Below are 11,531 nucleotides of genomic sequence, written 5' to 3'. Positions count from 1 at the left end.
CTTTGCAATTTTTCTTGGAAAATAAAGAAAACTAGCAAATGTACTAAGTTTCAGGTCTCTTATCTTGCACCCAGGACAAATTGCAGCACCTTCTATATTTATCTTTAACCTGATTCATAATCGTATGATGCTCAACCAAGTACCTAATGTTCAGATATATTATAATATATTATATATAATGTATGAAAACTGGCTCATTTTTTATCTTTGAATAATGATCTTCAAGCTGGGTCATTATTCACAACTGAAAAATGAACCAGGTCCAGATTCGCACTTACAGCATATTCCTGGAAAAGTGTGTGTGTGCATGTGTGTGTCATTTAGCCAAATGCAGGATCAGAAGTGAAAAAGCAATGGAAATTTCCTGTAGGCTCAAACTCTTTTTAGAGAGCTGTGTTTTGAGGTGCAAACTTTTAATTATTTGCTTTTTGAATGTTTCTATATATTATGAGAGCCAAGATAAAAGCAAAAGCAAACTGATCCAACAATATCCAACTGACAAGTCAGAAACAAAATCTATCCCATTCACCTCATGGTCCAGAAGCCTAAAGTGCACAATTTAATTTGGACCATCATTAGCTATTTTACTACTGCCCATGTTAATAGTAATATTTAATTAACGAACAAATGCAGTGGTTTCAACCTTTTGACCCTGTGGGCCAAATTAGAGGCATGGGCCTGGTCTGCAGGTCAGACTGGACCCCACCTGCTGGGATTGGGTCCCAAGGTCCTGTGCTGCCCCAACCTAGCCCCGTTTGCCAAAATTTGGCCCCCAGGGCCTTACACCACCTCTGCCCAGCACATCAGGCCAAGGTCAGGCTCCAGAGCCCTGTGCCACTCCTGACTGGCTCCACCACCAGCATTGAGCCCTGTACTGTGCTTCATGCCCAATCTAGTGTGCAGGGCCATGGCCTCCAGGCGTCCCTATAAACCCATAGAGAGCCTTGCAAGCTAGAAGACATGGTGCCAGGAGCCAGATCTGGCCCACGGGGGGGTGGGAGGTGGAGGGAAAGAGGGGTTGAGCACCCCTGAATTAATGCACGGTCCCAAACAGTTCCTTGTAATTCCACATATCAAATCATTGAAATTTTTCCCTGAACAAATGCATGTTTGTTTTGTCAGCACAAAAACCTGACATATGAAAAGTAGAAAAGGAGGGGAAAGAATAAAATTGACTTTATATTAAAATATTAATATAGGCATCCTCTGTTAGATACACATTCTTACATATTTTTAATCTCACAGTAATATTTGCTTCTATACAAGACCTTATATTGCACTAACCACAGTAATATCTCAGTTCCTGCCAGTAAAATATTAAGTGATGTCTGTCATATGATTTATTCTCTCTTTCTCATTCCTCTGCTTTGTTTGGGTCAAGTTTATTTTTTGTTGCTGTTGAATTTAAATGTGCACACTCCTACATATTTATATTAAAGAAGGCAAGGTCAAAGAAATGCACCTTGCACTTGAAGACGAAACTCGTAAGTCTTATATTTACAGTCCATAATTCCTTTGGGAATTCACACCATACCTATTAACTGGCTTCTAAGAAAGCTTGTTTCTTGCACAGATAAGTTTTATCCTCATGGAAAAAAAATCTATTACATCAGAAGAGCAGAACTGTTCACTGCTACCTTCATTTTGGAGCTGGTTGTGATCTTTTAGATAAGCTGGAACCAAGGCATTGACATTTGAAAGTCAGGGGAATTATTAGATCACCTAGACCAGTGGTCTCCAACTTTTTTAAGTAGGAGATCACTTCTGGCATTTAAAAGCAACCCAAGATCCATCGCGCACCGCCGCCACCATCCCCCCCACCCAGAAGGTAAGTCTGTGGGGTGGTAAGTGGGGTCCAGATCGAGGCAGAGGGAGAAAAAATTATTTGGGGGCACATCTCCCCAGCAGGTAAGTCCCATCTGGCTGGGACCTCACTCAACTTATCCCTGGTCCTGTCTCTGTGGCAGCATTCCCTCTAAGCTGTGTGGCATGCACTTAGAGGGAACGCTGTTCTGCAGCACTGTCCCTCACCGTAGGGGCCTCAATCTAGCCCCCACCTCTTCCCACCCCCATGGCCTAACCTGCTGGGCTGGGGCACGTGAACACTTGGCCCCCACCCCAGCCTTGGATCTACCCCAAGAGGCTCTGAGATCTAGTGCAAGAGGCTCTGAGATCTACCAGTGGATTGAGATCCATTGGTTGCTGACCACTGATTTAGAGTGACCTCTGTCTGTAGCGGTGCTTATATTTCAACTACCCCTGTATTATTTTTGGCAAAATATAAGACTTTGAACTACCCAAATTTTACTAAGGCTAAATAAAGATACTGCATTGCTGTTGTAGAGATTAGAGATGATGAAGGTATGGATAATTTATGCATGTCAACTTCCTGAACAGGATTGTATTGCCTTGTCAATCAGAGATAAAAGAAAACATTACAGATTCTACTATCTGAGAAGTTCTCAGTGAGGAATTCAGACTTGCTGAATTTCAGACTGAATTGACCAATTGTGATGCATACCTTAAAACCAAAGGAGACCATGCTACAGCAAACGTTTCAAAATGCTTTCCTCTGCTCAGCAGCATAACCTCTGTCCTGTTCAGGTACTGCTTCAAACAGCTTTTGTTCATCCTTGGACTGTCTTCATGCCATTAGGGGGGAAAGAAGATGTATGTGGGGTGAAGGAGATATAGAACTATACATTGTCTGTACATTGCTGCTATTTGAGTCCATATTGCTTGCATGTTTACAGTGACTGCACTGACTACAGTGAAGGTGCTCAGCAGAACTGGAGAGAGATCTGTGTGTTCTATTACTATTCTTTAACAATGTTCCTCCAGTAGAGACTTAAAATATTTAAGTACATTCACTTGGACCCTTGCCTTTTCCTCAACTGGGATGGTATATTACCAATAGTGAGGTTATCAAGATACTGTTTTAAACATCAACTTTCAGAATTCTTACATAAATAACTATTTGCACTTTTCCTCAAAGATCATGACTTGATAGGATGATATAAACTTACTTAAAGTGAAGGAGTGAGCAAGTTAGGAGAATTAGATCCTATTCTAAAGAATCCTGTCTACCATCTCTACACAAAAATTTTTCAGGTACAGGGTGAATTGTTGTATCCTACCTCTGCCAAGGGTGTATGTACCCTATCCACCTCGAGTAGAAAAGGGGCTACTCTGAAAGCAGAGGATACATCATATGCCTCATCATGCTACATGGTGGGGTACTCATGTCATATAAAGGTGGACTTGTGACTAGACTACAATTGCTGTAGGTGCTGTATTGTCCTATCCTGCTATTCCATGATACAGAGTTGGTGTATGAGAATCATTCCATATCCACGCTCTCAGTGCAATCCCCATATAGAGGGTTTATCTGATGCAGAGTCCTGTGCCTCCAGAACCATGACTGAGTTCACCCATAGACCCCTGCTGCAAACTGGGGAGATGAAAAGCTGCTGCAAACTCATAAGAGATGAAAAGCTTGTAATCAAAATTCATTTGAAGTTCTATGACAATCAGAACTTAGTGTCTTCTCTGATTTGAGGAGATGTCTGCACTTGCTATGGTAAACAGCTCTGGGAAACTTAATTTAACATCCTGCATTGTTAGTGCTCTGCCTTTTAGAAACGTAACTTCCAGTCTAGACTTAGTTTTAGGATTAATAGTTTAAGAGTCCACACACTACATATTTTTAAATTCAGATTATTGAAGAATGACAAGGAAAATATTTGCTCACCCGTTTTATTTTTGAAGAGTCTATAATTTCCACTATAGTTAAAGTTTGTTCTCTCTCCTTCATGTTTTCTTTTTTGTTAAACCTGCAAGCAATATCAGGGAATGCTATGTTGAAGCATATGTACCAGGGTGAACTTTGATTCTTCCTTGGACTTTAAGACTAATCCGGTATAGAATGTGATTGACAAAGCATTTTCATTGTTGTTATGCAGCCTTTTCAAGTGACCCAAGCTAAGCAAAGGATCTGTTAATATTTACTCTGGCCCTTTCTGCAGAATGGTTTTGAACTCTAGCAGTTGACAAAAATTGCTAGATGACACCAATGTTTACTGATTAAAAACAACTATACTATATGCAGAACTGGGCTGCCTATATTAGCTGTATTATATGCACCCCCAAATGAATATCTCCTATTATTTCATGATGAAATAATCATCATACTTATTAAGGAAAGTACTTTGAGGACTATCCTACCTGGATTTTTTGTATGGTTTCTGGGAATGGTAATTTTTGTAATCTGTCCAAATACCAAATGGTAGCTATCACTATTTGACAAATAATTAATACAAATACAAATTATTAATGCCATGATGAGAAACTGTGACCTCAAAGACCTTGCAATAGCAATGAGATTTTCCAGACAGATCGCATGGTGCTTTCATCAATAAATAGAGTCTCCATAGAATCAAATGCGGGGTTCAACAGCTATAATGAGAACTTTCTATCCACTGCAGTTAACAGAATGATAGAAATTAGAGTTAGAAAAGACTTATCAGGTCAGCCAGTCCATACCGATACCACAGCAAGATTGCTCCCAACAGTACATTCTGACTGCTTGAAGATTGTAAATGTTCCAAGGCCTAGACTTGATTGAACTACTGGACAATTGAGAATTTGCTCAGTAAGCCATTTATCTGCTTACTGGGCTGAACAGCTAAACTATATCCTTCCTTCTAGTAGTGTCAGACCTCTGAAGAGTGCAGCTACCTTCCTCATTAGCAGGGTGAAGCAATTCCTGCAGGCCCCTGAAAAAGCGTTCCATTGCAACATGCTAACACAACTGTGCACTGCTTTATTCTGCTAAACTGCAGGGATGGCTTCTTGTTTATTCTAGTGCCTCAGGAAGAATGCAAGACATTTTTCAGGCTTCAGTTTCTTGATATTTCCTTCTATTTGCTGGAAGGACAACTGCCCTTTGAGACTCCCAGCCACTTTTTACTCTTTGTGACTAGTAGAGTGACTCTTCTACTTGCCTCCATCATTCCCACCATTGCCTATTGGAACCTCAAATACAATATCATAAAAGCAGTGTTTGCACCCTAGGCAAACTCTGCAAGAATGTGAGGGGAGGGTGGCAGAGCTCAGAGAGCCAGCAGTACAGGAGTCAGTCAGCTAAAACTAAGGCAGCCCAATCAGCTGTGGCTGTAAAGAAATGTTATGAAACTACAGCAGGATGATCAGTCCAAGCTCCTATATCAGTATACAGACCCAAAGTTACCTCTCAGATCTAATATGGCACTGAAGTAAGGGGTTATGCCACTAGTAATGATGTAGACATACCTCAGAACATGTTTCTTAGGGGTCTTCCTCCCTCAACTCCTGCATCTTTTCTGATATTAGAGATAGGAATAGATTCTATATTAACTAATATTATTATTAGAAAGGCAGGATTTTGGTTTAAAATCCTCCCCCTTTTACCATCTCATCTGCTTAAATTATGCTACCTAGAAGATATTAATAATCCTCCTCCTCTCCAATCACCATGGTTAGCTTTTCTTTCCCACATTTTTGCACTTTCTCCCCCACAGAAAAGATTCCGGTTTTCCAGAGGATACGAGATATTGCCAGGCAGAATGATTTTGCAGTAGCTAGGGCTACTCGCATTGCCCCTTTATATACTCTTTGGAAATTAGATGGGGGCAGGGAGAAGAGGGGGAGAAGAAAGGTATTTACAGTTGGTGGTGATCCTCTTTGACTAGACTCAGGACTGAACCGATGCCCACAGCTGTTCTGGCTGGACATGGATTTTCCATTCCAAGGGCTAAAAGATGTTGCCCAGTCTGTCTAGGAGTTTTGGAAGATACTATCCACTATGTATTAGAATGAACTTTATATAATGACATAAGGAGAACCTATTTATTACCGCACTTGCAGAAATCGATATATTTCTCAAACAGAGAGAAATTAATCTGGCTTTTACAGTCAACAGATCCAAATGTAGTAAACCGTCTCACAATTTTCACTTACAAGGCTGAGGCGATTAGAGTTAAATATCCTTTATTACTGATATGAGTGATACATTTTAACATTAGACTTGATTTTCTTGTCTCAATTGTGGATATATGTACAACATTATAGATTCATGTCTTGATTTACTACTATATATTAGTCATGTTTGTAGGTTGGTGGGCTCTATTTTTTGTATAATATTTGTAGTTTGGTTACTTTGTTCAAACTTATTTATATTATGGGTGTATGTGTTTTACCTCATCTTTGGGAGCATGGCATTTAGCCAGAATCCTTAATAATAAAACTGAATTGACTTGAATTAGTATATAAGTGCCTGTGGACAGAATGTTAATTTAATGTTACTTTAAGCAAGCTCCTTAGTAACGTTAGTGGTTGCATGGAAATGGAATTGCAGAACCATAGAGCTTTCAAATGTATGCACTCTCCTATCACTCTCCAGCTGCTTTCCATAGGATTAGTAAAGTATTCTTTGTGGGTTTTGTTGCTCCTTACTCTACATCTCTATATGTATGCCTATAAAGGCTTTTGGCCTTGAGCCCTGAAAAACCTGCCAATCTGTAGGATCATGGCTTTTCTCTTATCTCAGGACTTCCTTTGTAGCTTTCCCCTGGAGAGCATAATTTGATTGCTTGCAGCATCAGTTAACCATATGTTCTAAAGAGATATTTTAATGAAAACAAGTATTGTTTCTATTTACCATAATAGACAGAACATCATTCAATGTTTGAAGGTTTAGTAATTTTAAAAAGGTAGGCCCCAAAATGTCTACTATCAGTATAAGTAACTAGGATCCGATAAACTAATTATGTTAAAATTATAACTGATATCAAATTTTGCTTACAGTTTGAATCAAAGAAACTCAGGCCTTTCCTGAACTTCAAGCATATTTCATAGACTTCTAAAAATAGCATTCCTATTTAATTTTTTTTATCTAATTTAGCCTAGAGCACAAACACCATGAGAGAAAGTACTCTTTCAATATATCAAACAAGAGCCAAAACAGGACTGATAGTCATTGGGCAAATTCATAATTAGAAAAAGTTTCCTAACAAAGAACGCAGTGCTTATGACAGCCTAAAATCTCTGAGGTGCTGTGAACTGCAAAATGTCCACAATCCACAATGGCTTCCATTGCAATTTAGAGCTCCCTAAGTTAGCATTGATGGAATAGTTCACAGCATTCTGTGGCTTTAATCTGTTTTTCCATGAATGAATAACTTTGGCAAATATCTGGTAGATTTATGAAAAGAACCTGTTTTCAAGGCTGTTTTGGTTAGCTTTGTTTTTGTCACCAGGATTGCTTATGTTCCCTAACTGCATGTGCACGGTTCTTAAAAATCACATATACTAATTTGAGATGTACTTCTATCAATATTCGCTATTTTTTAATATATATAATTCACTGTTTCTGGGAAACATTCTTCCTAGTAAAATCACTAGAACACACATGCAAATGTACACTAAGACAAATAAATTAAAAATTACAAATGAATATATAAATATATAAAGACCATTTTTGCCATCTCTATTCAGCAATACAACTGATAAAACATAGTTACAATTTTTTTCCATTAAGAAAATAGTCCTCTCTCTATTATTCTTCCTTGAGCTATTCTATTTAAATGTTTTTTACATGAGCACAACTGACTTTATAATCTGGTAAATTTTGGCACTTGCATTGAATGTGGGAAAGCCAAGTTGAAGTAACTACCCTGTCTGATTCAACATAGATTTGACCCTGGGTCTCTCACAGCCCAAGGGAATACCCTAATTACCCGGCTGTTGGCTGTTCTATAGTTTCTTCACGACCAATTGTAAAAGGTCTCATTTTCCCTCTTGAGAAGAACAGAAATTTTGAAACTTGACATTTGGTTTCTTATCCAAATAATCAATTCAATAATTCTTTTAATGTAAGTTTTAGATATAACAGCATGAAGCAGAATATTAAAAAGGTGTTTATCATCAGGAGCTAGACACAGATCATCTCAGGTTTTGTAGTTACTTCTGATTAAAAGTATTGGCAAAATAGTGGTATTTCATCTGTCACTCTGTAATAAATATTGAAAATTATAAGCCCTTTTCATGGAACTCAGTGTTATTCTTCCCAATCTACAGTGCATTCCCTAGAGTCTTGAAAACATACATATGTATTAACAACAAAAACTACCTTTCTTAACCTTAACAGTTAAGGTCACATTGTGGTATATAATAAAAACCTGAAAAGCATGGAAATTAGGGATGTAAAAGGTTAAACGGTAATTATATTTATACTGTCTAACGTTTACCATATACCTCCCAGTTCAGTGCTGCCTGCTGGCAAGGGAGCAGCTCTAGCAGGGGCTGCCTGGGAGGCAGTGTGGATCTGGGCTGCAGCATCATGCAAGGGAGGTAACTAGTGGTTACCTGAAGGAACAGAGCTGGGCAGAGCTGTTGGGCTTAAATAGGAGCAAATGCAGTGGTGGGGCTGCCATTGGGTACCTCAGGGGCAGGTTGCATGGAGCCCAGCACCCTCCTCCCCATAGCACCCACAGGAGCTCCCACCTGCCACAACAGCTGCACTGCACCCAGGTGGTGCCTCTAGGCCTGCAAGTACCTGGAGCCCCAGGTGGTACCCACCTCCTGCCTGCCTAACCCCCAGGCTCTAACAGCAGCTGCTCAGCAAGGACCCACAGTGGCTCTCCCAGCCCAAAGGCATGTGACAGGTGGATTTGCCATGCAGGATTGCGCCCAAGAGATCCACCTGTGGTCTGAGCACCCTCTGTTAGGAGCCATGGCACTGAGGCAAGTCCTCAGCTGCGTGGGAGAAGTGCAGCACCAGCCCAGATGCTGGCTGCATCCAGACAGGGAAGGGACTGCATTGCTCCTTTAAAACACCCTTAAGATATAAAGACAATTAGGCCTAACCTCAATAAAACCCAGATAAGATGCTTTAGGGTAGCTATACCAGTTCTTAAGACTGTAAGAGAGTGGGGAAAGCATTCCTGTTTTTACCCCTCTGATTTTATTAATTCATGACTGTAATTCATTAATTAAGGGTAGATTTTGAACCTCTGAGCAATTATTCACACAAGCAGTCTCGTCGAATTCACTGTGCTCATTTAATGTGTCCATTTAAGTGGAGCATGCGCACATTCAACTAAGACAAATATTACCTTATAAGTACACACAATGAACAGCAATACAAATTCCCCATCCTTACTCCCCATTCACTAACGAGAGATTAGAAACACAAATACTCTGTAGATTAGGTCCCATGAAGCAAAACTTCTTCTGAAATTATTAGTCTTATATTGTAGTAGGAAGGAAAATAAAGTTGAAGTCTAGGAGAGTGTTGGAGTGAATATAATCCACAAAGAAAAAGAAACCAAAAATAATGCCAAAGAAGCACAAACCCAAAGTTTGTTGCTAAAAATACTTCAGTAACTCCCAGCGGCAACAACGAAGTATAAGGAGCTAGGTCCATAGTCATTTTGGCTAGGGACAGACATTACACATAAACTAGTTGAGATGATCAGAAACTTGTTTAAATCTGTAACAGAATAGATGTTCAGTGCACATAAACCAGTTTGAAAATGGCTGAACCCGGTCTGAGATAAATCTGGTTGAATGTAGTATCAGACTTAATTAATTTGGCTCAAACTGGTTTATTCAATGTCTGTCCCAGACCTCTTGCTGGTTTAAGTTAAACCAGACTCCCCCAGCATGCTCTCTGGGCTGGGAAGGGCTCTCTGTGCCACAGCAGGGCTGGCCCCTCCCCTCTGCTCCCTCGCTGGAGCTCCAGCAGAGACTTCTGGGCACAGTAGGGTCTGCCCAGCTTCCCCCTGCCCTACCCACCTCTCACTGCTCATGCAGGAACCCACCCCATCCCTCCCATCTCCCACAGCAGGGACGCCAGCACCATGGATCCAAGGCATGTGGTATGCTAGCTAATGCAGACATGCGTGTGTCTCCAATTTCAATGGGACAAGCAGGCAGAACAGTGACTGCTTAGGGCTGTTTGGAGCTAATCAGCAGGTCAGCTGGTAAGAGTTTGAAGTAACAGAGAGAGGTTATTATTTTGCTGATCAGGTGATAAACACTGTTATCACCCCCCTGCTGGCTTTCTCGCTTGTCAGTTTGCTGCAGACAATATAAAGAAGCAGGGAGGGGGATTGAAAAGCTCTGTATCAAATACATGCACTGCACATACACCCTTGCCTCAGAGTGCTAGCAGGGGGCTGGGGGCTTTCAACAGTCCTCCCACTTGAGCAGTGAGCAAGGAAAAGCCTGGGATGGTGCAGGCAGACTTCCCTAATGAGACTGTCCTGCCAAGGCCTGGCCATTCCCTCTCCCCCCCAAGCTCAACATAGTAGAAGGGAAGAGAGGGCTGCTGTAGTGCCCTGCAGCTTCTGACCTGAGGTACTGCAGGCATGTGCCTGAATTTCCTCAGTCCAGGGGGAATGTCTGTCTGGTTACAAACCAGTTCAGCCTAGCCAGGTTACACTAACCTGCAAAGATTGAATCAATTCAGGTTCAGGCTTTTTGAACGTCTGTCCCTAGCCTTAGAGCCTGGTTCTGATCTCACTCCAGTGCAATTTAGGAGCAATTACGATAAGCCTTTGTGGATATTCACAGAGTGGAAGGATTCACCCCATGCTACTCTTATACTGTAACTGTGAACCACCATCATGGGCAAGAAAGGCCGCTTAGTGTAGAAAACTAAAGTCCTTGTTACACAGTAATTTGAGTAGCTCCTGGAGCTCTTAATCCCTGCACTATCTGCACATTACCACCTGAAACCAGTTTTAAGCACCCATTAGGTGATTTAAAGCTATACCACTCCAGGACAGGATTATCTCTGATCCACACTACCCAGCTCATGTTACACTAAGGTGCAGCCATGCTAGGCTACACCTTATTGTAAACACCCCAACTGCCCCCTCCCCTGCTGGCCCATATTGGGCCCACTGCCCTCCCAGGCACCCCAGATCCCCACTCAATGTCCTTTCACCCCCTGCCCCCCCATTCCCCCTGCTACTAGTGCGGGCAACCACAGTCTCAGAGAAGCAGCCAAGGAAGGGTTAACCTGCCTACTGGTCCACTGCCAGAGTTACTACTATCTGGACAACAAAAGCAGCAGTGGCAGCAGGCAGGCAGGTTAAGCCTTTCCTAGCTGCCCCCTGTGACAGACAGAGCAGGCAGACATAAGTAAGTAATTCCATGGCGGGTGAGGGAAGATTCTTACCTTTCAGTACTTCAGACCCCTACTAACCTGTAGTGTGACTGCTCCAAGCTTGAGCTAGCACTAACACTAGGGTGGTAGTGGATAGGTCCTTCTCGACCTGGAAGGACGTGGGAAGTGGGGTCCCACAGGGCTTGGTCCTTGGGCCCGCCCTGTTCAACATCTTCATCAGTGATTTGGCTGAGGGGGTGCAAAGCACCCTGTTCAAGTTTGCTGATGACACTAAGATGTGGGGGGATGTGGGCACAATAGAGGGGAGCAACAGGCTACAGTTGGACCTAGATAGGTTACAAGGATGGGCGGAGGAGAA

At 41.6% G+C, this 11,531-nt stretch overlaps 1 protein-coding gene across 2 annotated transcripts in view; it reads right to left on the bottom strand.

Moving 5' to 3' along the window:
- Nucleotides 1-11,531, bottom strand: part of TFEC (transcription factor EC) — a 97,942-nt gene that overhangs the window by 52,458 nt on the left and 33,953 nt on the right. Inside the window, exon 1 of one of the 2 annotated variants that reach the window (XM_019514543.1) lies at nt 3,752-3,900. The exons of the other annotated variant lie outside the window; for it this stretch is intronic. Within the exon in view, the coding sequence (XP_019370088.1) occupies nt 3,752-3,814 (63 nt within the window). The 5' untranslated portion in view covers nt 3,815-3,900. Of the gene's footprint in view, nt 1-3,751; nt 3,901-11,531 lie in introns of those variants that run through there. 2 annotated transcript variants of the gene reach the window in all.

This window comes from Gavialis gangeticus, unplaced genomic scaffold (genome assembly GCF_001723915.1).
Source record: "Gavialis gangeticus isolate Ggan-Ray unplaced genomic scaffold, GavGan_comp1, whole genome shotgun sequence".
Taxonomy (NCBI): Eukaryota; Metazoa; Chordata; order Crocodylia; family Gavialidae; genus Gavialis; species Gavialis gangeticus.
This window is presented reverse-complemented; position numbering and strand designations above follow the sequence as displayed.